This window comes from Rhinatrema bivittatum, chromosome 3, assembly GCF_901001135.1.
Source record: "Rhinatrema bivittatum chromosome 3, aRhiBiv1.1, whole genome shotgun sequence".
NCBI lineage: Eukaryota > Metazoa > Chordata > Amphibia > Gymnophiona > Rhinatrematidae > Rhinatrema > Rhinatrema bivittatum.
This window is the reverse complement of record NC_042617.1, coordinates 550,275,692-550,292,317: the sequence shown is the minus strand read 5'-3', so window position 1 is coordinate 550,292,317 and position 16,626 is coordinate 550,275,692. Positions and strand designations below refer to the sequence as shown.

General features: G+C 42.5%; 1 protein-coding gene across 3 annotated transcripts in view; it reads left to right on the top strand.

Annotated features, from left to right (window-relative positions):
* LOC115088294 overlaps positions 1-16,626 on the top strand; it is a 98,531-nt gene that overhangs the window by 71,552 nt on the left and 10,353 nt on the right. For all 3 annotated transcript variants that reach the window (XM_029596432.1, XM_029596431.1, XM_029596433.1), the window contains one exon: positions 11,989-12,170. In XM_029596432.1, coding sequence (XP_029452292.1) covers positions 11,989-12,170 — 182 coding nt within the window. The remainder of the gene's footprint in view (positions 1-11,988; positions 12,171-16,626) is intronic.

Below are 16,626 nucleotides of genomic sequence, written 5' to 3'. Positions count from 1 at the left end.
TTGGACCAGGATAGGCCTGGAAGCACTGGCATTCAGAGGTACTGGGAGGCAGGGTGTGGACCTGCTACTGGATGTTTTGGTCTCCTGTTGTGAAGCATTTTCATATTGGGTTCACTATTTCATGTCGTTTTGGTCATAGGATTTTTCTCCAATACTCAAGCTGGTGAGGGGTGAAAAAAAAGCAAATAAAACAGCTGTGAATAAAAACCCACAGTGGTCTGTTTTTGATAACCTTCCCAGCATTTTTGCTGTTGGTTCAAGTATTCCATTTCGGTAGGAAACCCAAGTTTCATGAAGCAGATATTCAAAACGGTACTTAGTACTTATCTGGCTATCTGGCTAAGTGGCGCTGCAGAATATCTGGCTAGAATCAATGAGCACCACTTAACTGGATAAGTGACTTATCCGTCTAAGGCCTGGATTTATCAAAATTACTCCTGGGGGAATTCTGCACACAAAAATTAAAAATTCTGCATCAAAAAAATTGAAAATTCTGCGCATACATTTTCTAAATTCTGCAAAATTCTGCACATTTATTTTTCAAAATAACACTATTTTTTGCAAATTATTCTGCATTTCAGTGCAATGAGTGTCCCTGGCAACTTGGCTCATCTGCCAGCAGTGTCAATTGTTGCTGCTGGCAGATGAGCCAAGCTGGCAGGGACTGCTGCAGTTGTTGCTAACCTCTCCACCTGAGTATCCCTGTTCACTGTCTCTCTTACATAATCATCAGACATAAGCTCACATGCCATCTGTCACACATGTTCTGTCTCCTCCACATACAACTCTCTCTCACACACACTCTCTCCCTCTCCCCCTCCTCCTGTCCCTCCTCCTCTCCCTCTCCCTCTCTCTCATGTAGATACCTACCCACTGGCTCACAACAAACACAATGGCTCAAACATACACTCTCAGGGCCAGGGCCTCTTCTTTAGCCCCTCTCCCCTTCTTTCTCTTTCCCCTTCTCTCTTTCTCTGTTCCTTTCCCTTCTCTCTCTCCATCTTCTCCTCCTTGCTTACCTCGAGCCGTGATGCCCCCCCACTCTCTGTGCGTCATCTGACTTCCCCTCCCTTCTCTTTCTCTCCCTCTTCTCTTTTTCCCCCTCTTCCCCTTTCCCCTCCCCTCTGTTCCCCTCCCTTCTCTTTCTCTCCCTCTGCTCCTCGAGCCGCCGGTGCCGTGCTGCAATGTGTTGCCCCCACTTTCCGTGCACCACCTGACATCACTGTCCTGGATTGGCCGCTGTCCGTGCACGGCATGTTTCCGGGGTTTTTTTTAATCCTTTTCCGGCGCGGGTGGAAATCGCGAGGGCTGCGGCGCGGGAGGAAATCTGCGCAAATTTGCATTCCGCGGTACAAAATGCACTAAATATCGCATGCGATAGGAAAAGGGGTGTGTTTTATGGTAATAGTGCACTTTGCGATAGGCTGTTTATCTTAGTGCTTCGCATAGGTATTACTGCAGACTGAGAACTTTTTCGCACTTTGCGGTAAGTACCCAAATTGTTGTAATTCCAACCTACAATCACTGGGGGGGAGGTGGAGAGAGAGCCTACCTATAAGGCCCTCATAGTAGTTAGGTATTTATACCTCTATATGAGGCCCACCTAGTTACTGGAGGTGAGGTTTAGTTAGGAGTGTAGGGGTTAGGGCCACTTTGACATTCAAAATGAGACGTATGAACAGAACAGTGCTCTCTTCTGAAGATTTGAGGACCTTCAGAGTGAGGAAACTCAACCAAAGATGAGGTTTGTGCAATGTTCTTTCAACCTAGCTTGATGGACTCTCTACCTAGGTAACATCAAGCTAGGTTGAGAGAACATTGCACAAATCTCATCTTTGGTTGAGTTTCTCACTCCGAAGGTCATCAAATCTTCACAAGAGAGCACTGTTCTGTTCATATGTCTCACTTTGAATGTCAGTGGCCCCTACACTCCTACCTAAACCTCACCTCCAGTAACTAGGTGGGCCTCATATAGAGGTGTAAATACCTAACTACTATGAGGGTCTTATTCTCATTCTCTCTCTCTCTCCCTCTCTAGCTAGGCTGGCTCTCCAGCAGCGTAAAATACTAAAAACAGTATTTGCGAAAACATCGCAAACCGCGAAAAAGCCATATCGCACGGCTTAACACTAATGAAAAAGGTGTAGTTAAAATCTGCGTTAAAGCCGTGCGACATGGCTTCATAAATCCTGCCACAAACTCCACCCCTCTTCTTAATTTGCATTGTGCCATGCGTTAAGGCGTTTTCGCAAGTGTTATAGACGTTTTTCGCATGCGAAAACGCCATATAGCACTTTGATAAATGACCCCCTAAGTATTTACAAGTTGGGGCAGGGAATAGGCATAATGAGAAGGAGTTGAATTAGCAGGATAGGTTATCCACTAACTCTGATATTGAGTTTGCCAGTTAATTTATGCAGCTAACTCTGACTAGGCCACAGGGCTGCTGTGCCACTGAATATATAGCACTAGTTATCTGGATAAGTTTTTCCAGCTAATAAGCAGAGCCGCAGAGTGGCTGAATCTGGACCTCCATGAGCTTAGCAGACCAAAATGTATGTGTTTTGTTAGTATTTTTTTGACTGATTTATTGTAATATCAATATGAAGATGCCTCTTATAGGGGGGAGGGGAATTGAGAAGTGCTTCAGTTTATGATTTGAGAGCAATTTTTTTTTTTTTTGCATGGACATATATTAAATTTTACAATAAAATGTAAGAGCAACTTACATTTATGGTTCCATTACCGTAAGCGTGTGGTCGCTCTTGAATACCTCTCAGCAAATTGATTATTGCAGGGGTGGCTGCTCCAGTCCTCAGGAGCCAGGAAACCAGTCTTGTTTTCAGGATATGCATGAGACATGTTTGCATATACTACCTCCATTGGAAGCATACATCTCATACATATTCCTTGTGGATACCCTGAAAATCAGTCTTGATGTGGCTCTTGAGGGACCAGAGTTGGCCATTATTGCATTTGCTATTTAAAAAAAAAAAAAAAAAAAGCGAAACTATGAAAAATGTCTTTATGCAGTTTTAAAACATTACTGACATTGCATTTGATCCCCTAAATCAAATTTGGAAATTCTGGTCTCCCTTAAATTTTATCTACTATTTTCTAACTGTACTGTTATAATTGTTTAAGCAGGTTCCTAGCTCTGAATGCCAAGCTTTTTTCTTGTGAGGTATAGAACAGAAAACTGCATGGTGTGCAACAGTTCTGCGTTTACAAGATAAGAAGCCATTAAGACACTAGGCACAATGCCAGAGAGGCAGCTAATAGAAGTATAAAAATTATCATGTTTGCCAAGGTTGGTCTGCACTACCGCTGTTCATTTTAAGAAAGATTATAGTAGCTTTTGTTCTTTTGCTACCCAGGAATCTAAGATATAAGTATTACTTTGGTTCATTTTGAGATTAAATTAGTCATTCTAAATCCCATAATGTTCATAGATTGCTACTTTTTATATATATGTATATAAATCTTAATAAAAGCAGAGTCTAAAGAGCACTTTTCATATCTGTTTAACAGGGAGCTTTTCTGTTCTTTGGCTTTGCATTGCGTAAAAGTTATCACAGGGCTGTCCTGAGGGATAGGCAGGCAGTGACCACCTGGGGCACCACACTTTGCGTTTGAGTCAGTCTGTGAGCATATGAGTCTGAAAGAGAAGAGGGGCACCAGGGTGGGCTGGTTTTTGTCCAACAATTGCTCTCTGAATCTATTAGAATATGCTTAGGGACCTGTGGTATCTGTCTCTCTGGAGGATCACCTCTCTGTAGGGAACCACCGGAGCTGGATGGGTTAAGAGAGTTTTAGCCGTAGCTTCTTAGGAGCACCATCTGGAGGGTGGGACTGTATTCAGAACTGTTTGTGGGGGACGGGGGGGACTGGTGTGTTAAAAGAAAGTTGTATTGGTTGCTACTTAGGGTGCTTTCTGGAGGCCAAGACCATATATAGGACTGTGGGATTTGGATGGACATGATTCCGGGTATCCTATACTTGACCCAGCCATGTTTCTTTGTTTCTCACATCAGTTAAGCCCGGTTGCAATTTTCCAAGGCCGTAACAGCCCAGCAACATGAGGCGACAGTCTGTGGACAAAATGGTGCTGCTTATGAACTAGGCTTCACCCCTGTGGTAGTGATTGGAGGAAACTGAGGAAACCCCTACCCCCAAAGTTGGGAGACCCAGTGGTTCACAGTCCTAACATGAGCACATTTCTTTTGTTGAAATTTCAGTAGGTCTCAGCTAGTAGCTTGTATTTCATCCCCTGTTACACTCCAAGGCTGCCAGCTGTGGACCCAAGAGCTTTTGAATCCTTTGTTCTTGTCATGGACTCATAAATGTCCAAAACGTTGGCGGTTGGGGAGAAGACTGTCCAGTGATTGGCAGGCTGTTTGTTTGATCTCATTTTTCAAAACTGCTTTGAAGAGTTTTATCTAGGATCAAATTATGACCCAAACAGAGCAAATCATAGAAATCCTCCTGATTTCAAATTCCTAACAAGGGGAAGGTGCTCACTTTTCAAATTCACAGACCAAACTAAAGAGATCCTATTACAAGTTAATAAATGAGCAGTTGTATTTCAGTTAAATAATTTAAATGATATAAAAATGCAATATTTACGTAAAAGCATAACTAATTAAATTCAGGACCCTTTCCAAACTAAGGTAAATTTATATTGGTGTTCAAAGCAAGCAAGATTATTTTTCATTTTGAGCTTTTTTTGCAAACAGCTTAGAAGGTAAAAATTGCTAATGGAAATAGAAAACCAGCTGCCATGTATAATCTGCTACAGTCCAACAGGTCCTGTTAGAAAATTAATAAATGTGGGTCATATCCTATTAAAAATCCTAATTTATTAACTGTAATTAAAAGATTTGAAGAGTTGTGTTTTACCAAATATACTCTAGCTTCTATAAATTACTTCAGAAATGGACACACTTGATGCCAAAATGCTGCCAAAATATCATTGCTTTAATACATTTTAGAACCGATTTACTAAAGATTTTCTCCTATTTTCTCTGCAAACTAAAGGCCTGATTTACTAAGCATTTTTCCCATGATTAAGTTTTAAGCTAATTATTTTTGCTTATTGTAACTTTAGAGAATCTGTCATTTTAATTTTATACAGAGAGAAAATGGGGGATACTGGGTAAATTAACAATTTCTAATTTTTGTGTATTCGTCATTCTGTGAATGTAACAGGGGGTTTTCAAGGGCTATAAATTTAAAGCAATGCGGTATTGCTATAATTTTGATTAGAAAAAGAAATTGGTTAATGGTTATTTTTCACTTCTAATTGCAGTCAACCCTCTCAGACCTCTGCAAGTATTCTTACATTTCCTTTTTAACTTTATTTTTAATGCAATTTCAAGTAACAGCACAAAGACTTTGTACAAAAATGAGAGGATTGATAACACAACATCAAAACAAAAAAGATAAGAATTGTATCCAAATAAAAGGGGAGGAGAGAAATAAAAAGGAGACAATAAAGAAATACAATAAAGTATAGACACCAGCGTGATATTTCTGCTCTTACCAAATACAAGAATCTACTGGTTCCCTATGGGAGTGGGAGATGTTAACATCTTGCAAGTCTCTGTGAAAGCTTTTAATTGAACCAGAGAGAAAAAATGAACTCTCTGATCGGTACTTAAACATTTACAAGGATAATGTAAAACAAACGAGGCTCCCAAAGACAAGGTATCCTTTCCGAGGGCCAAGAAAGCCTTCCTTCTCTCTTGTGTCAACCATGAGATCAGAAAAAATTCTCACTTTTTGTCCCAGAAAATCCACATTTAGGTTTTGAATATAGGTTGCCATCACTTTGCTTAAATCAGCTTCAGAGAAAAGGAAGCAAGTAGTGTTCTTTCACTTACTTCTTGGCCAGACGTATACAAAAAAAACCTGTTAAGTTTAAAGAAGAAACTACAGGAGCATCTTGACCAAGCACATTAGACTGGGGGGAAGAAGTCAAGAAAACTTCAGAGCCAGGAGCATCTCTGGAGCCAGATGTAAAATTTCCACAAAATATTTTTTAAAGATAATCCAGGGGAGTTCATCCACAATTTTAGGCAAGTTCAAAATACGAAGATTAAGCTTTTTAGCGGAATTCTCAAACAGTTCAGTCCTTCCAGACAGTGCTCCTTGCAGTATAGCAGTTTGAGCCCCTGCGTTCTCCCCAAGCTGTCTTTAACCTCAGTAAGTTCCTCATGCTCCTAGACTTGCAACTCAAGCTGGAAACCTGAGTCCCCATTTTCCTTGCTGAAAAACAAAGAATCTGGCCAAACTTAGCCATCATCTTCCATAAGAAATCCAGTGGCTCTTCTGTTGGTTTTTTAAAGGAATTGAGTGAACTCATCAGCAAGAAAACTTTCCATAGCAGGAAATTCAGCCAGCGGGGCTTCCAGCACTCAGCAAGCTGTCTGCATTGCTGTGAGTCACCTCCAATTCCTGCAAAGATCAAGCAGATAACGATACATCCTCAGCCCCCTCCTACACAGACAGCAGGGAATGTCATTCTCCTGCATCGGTGCAGCTTCCCGGGAGCAGTCTCATCTGGCTGGCAGCAAAGGATCTTGTTGCCAGGGACTGAGGGAAACCTCATCAACAAACTGAGGATGTTCTTCATCCAACCCAGCAGCAGGGAACTGGCTTCCAGACGAAGAAGAAATCAGGGAAGCGATGGATGTTGTTTGCTGGCCAGGTAGGTGAGTAAGTTCAGTGGAGAAAATTCTCAACTTCGCCTTTCATTTTGGAGCCATTTAGGAAAATTCATTGGACAACAAATCTCAGCATCCTCTTCTCATGGCCATCTTGCTCCTCCCCCTGCCTGTATTCTTACATCCCTAAATGTATCTTCTGATCTTATCTTCAGAGATCTTACTTGGTTCTTTTGTGTGACATTTCACCTACCTTCCTCTGTGATAAAGGTTCACTTCGTCATGTGGGGCAAATGTTCTAGACATTCACTTTGGAAATGATCTTATCTAGTAGAGTACAACCACCCTAATTGTATAGCTGTGGATGATGGGTCCTCAGTAAATCACTATACATCATCTTTTGATATCTTCTTATGTGTTGGTATATGTGGTCTGATGACTGTTTGAAAAAGAGGACGTACCAATTGGAAAAAAGGTTATCCTGGGACAAGCAGGATGATAGTCCTCACAAGTGGGTGACATCAACCGATGGAGCCCGGCATGGAAATCTTTTGTCAAAGTTTCGAGAAGTGTTGACCAGCACACTGAGCATGCCCAGCATGCCGCTAGCCATGCATCCATGCGAGGTCCCTCTTCGGTCTCTTCTGCGTTGCAGTTGTCTTGCAGTTCCATCATCAGGTCCCTCTTCGCGGTCAGTGCCTCCTTGGCGTGGTAGGTAAAGTTGCCATTTTTGCTCACTACTTTGCAGCCAATTTCCAACATTTCACCTTCAGTGACTGCCGGTCATCGACAGCAAGCCAGGTAATTTTTATGGCATCGTCCGGTTTTTGCTGGTGCCCCCAGTGCCCACGAACCATGTTCATCATGGATCTGCAAGAGGTTTTAAAATGAATTATGATAAGACTGAGCTGCTGCCGATCCACCTGGATGACTCTGTACATACTCTTCTACAATCACAATATTCCTTTAAGTGGGCGCACAGCATCCCATATCTAGGCATAAACCTGACAGGCACGGGTACAGATTTATTTAAGCTGAATTATGACCCATTGGCAAAGAAGATTTATCTGGATCTTGTGGCCTGGAATTCGTTAAATTTATCCTGGCTGGGTAAAATCGCAACAGTTAAAATGAATATCCTCCCCCGTCTCTTACACCTATTTCAAACCTTGCCCATTGAAGTTCCCGATAGCTCCTTTAAGTCACTGCGGAAATGGATTTTTGACTATATCTGGCGCAGGAGGCCACCACGAAACAGCCCGACAGATATGGTACCGCCCAAAAGTAAATGGAGGGGTGGGCATGCCAGATCTTAAAAAATATTACTTAGCTGCTCAGTTGAAGGTGGTAGTGGATTGACATTTAGAGTGCCCGAAAAAGCAATGGGTGGCTATTGAGGAAACCTCTGCTAACTGTCTGCGCCTGGCAGGGCAGAGCTGGCTAGCATGCCCACATAAGATGGTGGGCCGAGAATTATCTCCCTATGCACACCATACTTTGTGTCTATGGGATAAACATAAACGAGCATTGATAGGCCCCCACCCATTGCATAGGAATTCTCCCATCTGTGATAACAGGGAATTCCCTCCGGGACTACAACATGGATCTTTTACACGCTGGCATACTTTGGGTCTCAGGGTGGTGGGACAGCTTATTAATACTAATAAAGAATTTATGGAATTTGCTACTTTGCAAGCGCACTACAACTTACCCTCAACTGAAACATTACTTAATTTGAGCTAAGTCTAGACAACCATTCCCCCTGGATAAATTACTCTTTGAGGGTATATGTGGATCAGAGGGGAAAGTCAAAAAAGTGATTTCTAAGATCTGTTTGCTTCTTTTAGGAGATATGCGGGACATCCCTAAACATGCCCAGGCATGGGCCAACGACTTAGGGGTGGACATAGATAATGACTGGGATATCTGCTACCAAAGTATTGGTAGAAGTTCTATATCTGCTATGTTGGTGGAAAATGGATACAAATTGTTGTATTGCTGGTATCTGACTCCCTATAAATTGCACATGATGTACCCTAATTTCTCTAGTCCATGTTGGCGACATTGCAAACAGGTTGGAACACTTTTACATATGTGGTGGGAATGCCCAGGAATTAGCGAATTGTGGACCTCTGTATTTCATACATTATCTGAGATGTTTGGGCAAGACAGTGTTAAAAGATGTAAAATGTTGTTTACTTACCTTTCCTTACCCGGATACTGGTAGGGCACATAGACTAATAATCGCGCAGGTGGTTTTGGCCACGCGAATGACCATAGCAGCCTCTTGGAAGCAAGTGAGTAGTCCACAGAGTTCGGCTGTCTGGAAAAGAATGTTGTGTTTATTATTTGTGCAAGTTAACAGCTCTGACAGGACTGCCTGGGACACTTTCAGAAGCTATGGGCGTCCTGAAAATCCTTAATTGGGGAACCATAGCTATCACAACGAACATCACTTAATGGGATTGTGGAACATCAAATCATCTATCCTTTTCACCTATACTAATGATTGTGGAATAGTAAACCCAGAGGGGTTAGGGTGGGGTATATCATGTCATGTTATGTCGGCTACTAAGGACAGGCTATATTACTGGTTTTCAAGGTTGTGTGTTCTGTATTGCGAATGCCTTATGCTTATGTTTATGTTCATGTATTATTGACATTCATAATAAAACTTTAAATGACATAAAAAAAAAGAATTGAAAATGCCCTAGACCTAGTAGTATCCGAATGAGCAACAGATAATGAATGTACAATTTAACAAATACTATGAAGCAGAACGCAATACACGACTGGGTGCATAACATGTTTTCATATTTCTCAGACAAAATGTATCTGCATAGGTGACTTGATGCACTAATGTTAGTATCTTAAGTTTAATCCTTTGTGCAACTGGAAACTAGTGCTGATCCTTCAAGTAAGGAGAAATGTTGACATTTCCTTCCTACCCAAATATTGTTCTGTTGAATTAACTGCAGCACCCATATCAGATACTTGGGTAACCCTCCATAAAGAGCATTGCAATAATTGTGGCAATACCCATGCTTGAACCACCAAACTTAAAAAAAAAAAAAAATCTTTAAAACTAATACGAGAGAATATTTTTTTACTCAACGCACAAGCTCGAATTTCTTGCCAGAGAATGTGGTGAATGCTATTAGTGTAGCTGCATTTAAAAAAGGTTTGGACAAGTTCCTGGAGGAAAAGACCATTAATCATTTTTAAGGTAGAGTTGCAGAAATCCAGTGCTTATCCCTGGGATAAGCAGCTTGGAATCTTATCTACCCCTTGGCATCCTGCCAGGTACTTGTGACCTGGATTGGCCACTTTGGAAACAGGATACTGGGCTTGATGGACCTTTTGTCTGACCCAGTATGGAAAATATGTTCTTATGAGTGGTGACAAGAAATCATAAAGGCCATAACAGTCTGAGATTAAAAAATTCAATTTTAGCCACCTTTTTTAATTTGAGACTTCAATTGCAATTTAGAATCTAACATAAACCTCAAATTATGTGTCTCAGACACCACATAATCCTGACCATTTTCTAACTTTGGTATACAAGAGAAAGAAGGCATTGGCAGTGACCCTAACCACAATATCTAATTTAATTTGTAAATAGTCATACTTTATGCCATATAATTTGTAATTTGTTCAGTTTTATATTTATATTCATCTTACTTGTCTTTATTTTATCTTTCATACTTCCTGTTAATCAACTTTATGCTCATTGTTCTGTGTTTCACTGTAAAGCTTATTTTGCTGCATTTCGTTTATTGTGAACCAATGAGATGTTCCCAACATTCATCGGTATATAAAAACTTCTAAATAAATAAAATAAAATATCTTGGTTTTCTCCAGGAGTTTCAAGGAATGAAATTACTGGAAACTCACCAATGATGTCATTTGGCAGAAAAAATGTGAACATCTGCATAGATGTAATATACTATTTGTATTGTTGACAACGGTGCAGCTAAAAGTTGCAGAAAAATGCTAAAACAATACCGCTGATCATGACTATCCGTGTGGAACTCCTCTTGTAAGAGGCTGCCAGTCTGAATAACTGGTCCCCAACTTAGAACATTCTGAGGCATTAAGATGAATGTGTCACAGTGACCAGAGATATATATCTGTGTTAACCAAGTAAAATGCATTGTTTGTACTTTGCTGAAGATTTTTGGCCTGTCAGCATAATTTAGTCTGGATTCCATCTCTGTATTATAAATTCAGTAGTTGTTTGCCTGCTGGGAATGGTTTGGGACATACTTGTTACAGGGAAGTGAGGTGCTGTTTCATGTATGTACACAACACAGGGGTAAGTGCAAAAGGTTCTATTACCTACTTGGCAACCAAAGGTGTGATCCAAAATAGACCCAGAGGTGATGCTGCAGAGAGAGTTCTGCACAGAAACAGAAGGCTGGGCACAGCATGATCTATTACTACACAGTCCTGTGATTTATTCCATAATTTTAAAAAGTTTCTTGTCATGTATCTACTCAAACATTAGCCTGCTTCAGGGCTACAGATTTATGTAAAACTCATTTGTGTTGCTTTGCTAAATTTCCAGCAAAGCACATTCTAGCAGATATGTCACCCAGACTTGTTTCCCAAAGCAAAATCATTGCAGCTCTTAAGTGCTTGCTCTCCTAGTTTACCACCTGAAAAACTGGTACTGGGTGACTGCATTCCCACCCCATCCTTTTTGTTTGACCTTTATATTCTCCACTGCTTGCCTGGAGAGATGATGGCACCCTTGCCGGCCCAAGGATTATGGAGATAACTCCTTTGAGGTGTTACCTCAGTACCACTTGATACCAGGGGCTAACCCAGTTGCAGTAGTACTTTTCTCCCTCATTGTGCTCTGCACAAGGCCGAACCAGCCCCCAGACAGGGACTCAACCAGATCTCGACCGCAATGCATGACACTACTACAGCCTGAGTTGCTTGGGTTTTGTGGGGATTTTAATGCATTTTTCCATTGGTGTAATTGGTGGGCAGGCTACAACATTTGGACAGTGAAGTTTTCTTTGACTTCAAAGTGATTGCGGAAAGAGTTGATTTGTGAAAAGTTATTTTGTCTATTCTAATTTTAGGGATAATGGAATTTGATTATAATCTCAATTTTCTAGCAATTATGGATTACAAGTAGGGCAATAAAGAGAACATGGCTGGCATATTTGGTTAGTTCCAGTCACATACAGAAAATGAAGTTTAATTGTAGCTTCTGTAAAATACAAATGAAGATAACAATTGGCATCAAACTCTGTCCAGTTTTGTGAAATACTTGCACCTTTTGAACATTTAAAGCTTCTCTTTTCTGCAGGTCTATGAAGACACACTGGAAGGGGTATTCAGGCTGTTAAAAGAAGAATTACAAGTTTTAGTGGTTGATCATGACAAGTTTTGGCAAGTAGCCAAAGTTCAAATGGCAAGAGTGTGTAAGCTTCATGAATCAGCTGGCAGCTATGTCAACTGGAAGTTGATAGATGTGTTGCCTTGTTACAGGTAGGTCATATCTAAATTTCTTCTGAAATGACAGTAAAAAAAAAATTAACTCTTCCTATTTATAATAGAAAAATACTAGTGATGAAAGAGGATAACATTTTAGACTTTCCAGGTACGGGTAGAATTTTCATATTTGTTTAAATTACTACTTTTAATTGGATAAATATTGATTATAGTACAATTCTGTTGCAATAGATGGGCCCAAAGTTGAACATAATGCTCTGATTCTTGGCAATATTGTCTGCCATGGACTGGCAGGCTGGAGATAGGAACCACCCCTACAGAGGCAGTACAGGGCTGCAGGACAGTACTGGAGCTAGTCTTCTGCCTAACCAACCCCCTCCCCCACAGATTGAGCCCCCTTGGGTTCTGGGGGCTGATAGGATTTGTCTTCTGTAGAACATCAGGGCACAGACTGGGAGCGGATTACAGGCCTAGGCTGGCAAGGCAAGGCAGGGAAGGCACAGGCTGGGGGCTAGATACAGAGCAGAGGCTGGAAGATGGAGGACAATGACATGGCCTGAAGCAAAAGGGCAAGACTTGGGAAGCAGACAAGGGACTGGAGTAAACAGAACAGGTAAAGCCCAACAGGGCATGAGGCCGACTAGGAGAACCTAGCAGGCCCGGAGGCTGTAAGGTAAAGCAGGAAAGCCCAAGAGGGAACAGAGCATGGGCCTCTCAAGGAGGCCTGAGAGGTTGCAGAGCAAGGCCAAAATGCCCGGAAGGCCCAGAGCAAGGTAGGAAGCTAAGACAGGACACAAGGCAAGGCAGGAGGCTTGGATAAGCCGCAAGGCAGAATTACAAGGTAAGCCAGGCCAGGTCAGAGAGCCAAGGTGGCTCAATGAAAAGGCACGGACAGGTTGGGTTAAGTAGGACTGAAGCTTGGGTATAATATAATCAGCAAGAAGGTAACTGGCTCACTGAGGACTCCTAATGGAGGGAAGACTGCGCAGCAGGCTGAACCTTGACACAGGAAGACTGTGCAGCAGGTGAAACCATGGCACAGTATAGTTATAACTTTAAGTCAAATCTAGTAAACTATTCTAGTCTTTATCACTTTTTTTTTTTGCCATCACCCAATTGAAAATTCTTCAAAACTGTTAAGTTGTAGAGAAGCTAGATTGGAATACCAGATATGCTGGCAAACTTCTTTCATGCTCTATTATACTTCCCCAGAAAAATATTCATTGGCTGTTCTTTCATAGTAAGTTTGCAATGTCCTGTTAATTGTTTGTCAGTCATCTGCATGCATGTCTGTTTTGTTAAGCTCTGACCACTGTGTCTGTAGTTTAACATTTTAATGTTTCACTCTGCTCAGTAATATATGCCTATTCTGTTCTTTTTTTTTTGTTCTATATGAAACTACAAACAATGCATGATTGACTTTTTTTTTAATAGCAGTATACACAAACAAGAAATAGGGCCTATAATAGTCTGACTCCTCTTCTCCCCCACCCTAGACATAATCTGAGCAAAGATGCATAGATACCTCCTTTTTTAAAATAAGTTCTTATGCCTCACTAACCACTGAGGAAAAACAAAAAATGTAGGCATGTGATCCCATTTCAGCAGATTTAAACTGAATTGCTTAGTGTATTAATCTCACAATTCTGCTCTTTCATAAACCCCACTAGGAAAAAAATGTACATATGTAATTCATGTTCAGATTGTGATAAATACTGTACTTGCTTTGCTTTGCTCTGTTAGGCACATTTGAATCATATGTTCCATATAACTGGAATTTCAAAGTGCCCTTAAGTAGGGACCTATTTTTAGTTATTTTTCCTGGGAATTTCAATGTTTTAACAAAAGAATCAGTGGAAGAATTATTTTCACTGATTTTTCTCCATTGAAATTCCCAAGAAAAGAAATAAAAACTGAAGATGAAGTCCTTACCCATTAAAAAAAAAAATAGAAACTTCACTGACTTGCTCTTATCAAATACTATCTGGATGCAAATGAAATTTGGTAGCAGTGCATAATTATATACAACCCCCTCCCTTCCCCACCTATCCCCCAAATATATGAAAATGCAAAGGATACCATTTTAAAACTTAATTGAAAATGTAAGCATTGACTGTCTCTAAAATGAGTGTAATGGAGAAAATATCTGAACAGTCTTGTATGGAAGAATGCAGCAATGTTGGACCTTGAGAGATTTCTTTGTAGCAAAATGTTGTAAGAGAATACTTTATATCCCCACATGACTGTAAATATGTAATACCACATGTGTGGTAAATTTACTTCCTGCACATACCCAGATCAGTCCAGAAAAGTAGGTTCTGTATCCCTACCAGCAGGTGGAGTCAGAGAACAATTAGAACTTTGGGCACTGCTACATAAAGAGAGTGCCACCTGCAGTCACTCAGTCGATATTTCTCTGAATCCAGCGGGTGGTACAGATACACACCTGCAGTCTTTAGTTATATTTTTTATTTAGTTAGTTTGGATTTAATTTTTTGGTTTATGGTCGCTTCCTGAGGTGTTAGGCGCCTTCATGGGCCATCCCTCAGTAGAAGCCGGGCGTCTGGGGAATTGGATATTCCTGTCAGGGTTTCGCCCACCACAGTTCGGTGTCTGACGACCAGGGGCTCCTGGCTACTCACCACTGTCTCTGCTACAGCTGCTCCCTTGTCTCCTGCAACAGCTTTTCTCTGTGTCTTGGTAAAGTTTAATTAAAAAAAAAAAAAAAAGAGCTGTTTTCACTGCGGCTGACTGACAGTCTTCAGTGCTGAGGTAAGGAGAAAGGTGCAGGAGGGTCTTTTAAGGCCGGCCGGGGAAGCTGTCAGCAGTGGTACCCCTCAGCTCCCGGGGCTCCGGGTCATTTTCTGAGGGCAAGGGTGAGTTTTTCTCAGTGTGCCTTGTTTATTCACCGCTTCCCTGCTGGGGGGCCTTGCGACTTCACTATAGTCAGGCTCCTTTCCCGCAGCACGGCTGCGCGCGGTTTTTTTTCTCCTCAGCCGGTAGTCTCTTAGCCCGCAGCACGAAAAGTTTGTTTTTTCTGGTCCTGCCTGACTGAAATTTTCTCCGCGTGTGGCTCAGAGCGTTTTTTTTATTCGTGCCCTTTTCTATTTCACTTCAGACTATCGACGTGCTGCTGCAGATGGGACCGAAAACAGAATCACAGGCCTGCCGCACATGTGGGTCACGCGGCCAGGCGTTAGATGCGGCCTCCTTATGCACAGCATATTCCCCGGGGTTAGAGGGCTCTTCAGGGCTTCTTGCCTCTTCCCTCAGGGAGGGAACGTCTGTCTCGCCTTTGGCTTCGTGGGAAGAGGATTCTCCGCCTGTTCTAGCCCCGGTGAGGGAAGACCTCACCGGAGGAACTGATATTACCCCAGCCGACTCTCCAGTGGGGGAAGGGGACCCGGAGGGGTTTTCCCCAGAATTTGTCCTCCTTATGCACCAGGCTTTCCTGGCAAGGAAATGCTCGGTGGTAAAGCGGCCCGGTCTCCTGGGGACAGGTTCGGACCCGCCTGAGAAAAGAGGTCGGGGTATGGACCCTTGTCAGTGCCTCTCTGATCAGGCTCACCCCACAGGGGATTCTCCCCAGGGTACATGAGATCCAATCCCGGGGTCCGGGGCGACGCCGGCTTCTGGGGTAGCCCGGATCCGCAGCCGGATCCGGCTGATGTGGATACAGATGAGCCCAATGACCCTCCTGCGGAGGGGGGTGTCCCCAGCATGGTGCGTTTGTTCAAGCGGGATGAGTTAAGACCCCTTATTCCCCAGTTCCTTGAAGTTCTGGGACTTAAGTTTTCTCAAGAAGAGTCTGACAACGAGGGCATCAATCCAGTCTTCGATGGTATTAGGGGTCCCACAACATCTTTTCCTCTGCCTAAGGTTTGCAAACTAGTGACCCGGGAGTGGGAGACTCCAGATTCTGGCTTGAAGATGGGCAGAACTATGGCGAAACTGTACCCGTTAATGTCTGTTTTGGATTTACTGAAGATTCCAAAGGTGGACGCTGCGGTCTCAGCAGTCACGAAAAAGACCACTATCCCGGTTGCTGGGGCGGCTGCCCTTAAGGATGTGCAGGACCCACAAGCTGGAGATCCAGTTGAAGTGAGCATTCGAGGTTGCTGCGCTAAGCCTTTGGGTGGCGGTTTGTGCTAGCCTCATGCAGAGGGCCTATTTGTGGTGGGTCCAGGAGTCGGCTGCCGGGGCTGGTATGGGTGACAGTGGGGCTCTGCAGTCTGCCTGCCTAGAAGCAGGCATCACTTATGTTGCAGATGCTTTGTATGATCTGGTGAGGACCTCGGCGAGAGGTATGGTGTCCTTGGTGTCAGCGTGGCATCTCCCCTGGCTGCAAAATTGGGCGGTGGATTTGTCCTCCAAGTCCCAGCTTTGTAATCTACCCTTTAAGGGCAAGCTCCTGTTTGGGGAGGATCTGGATCAGCTAGTAAAGATGCTTGCCGAATCCAAGGGCAATCTGTTGCCGGAAGATAAAAGATCT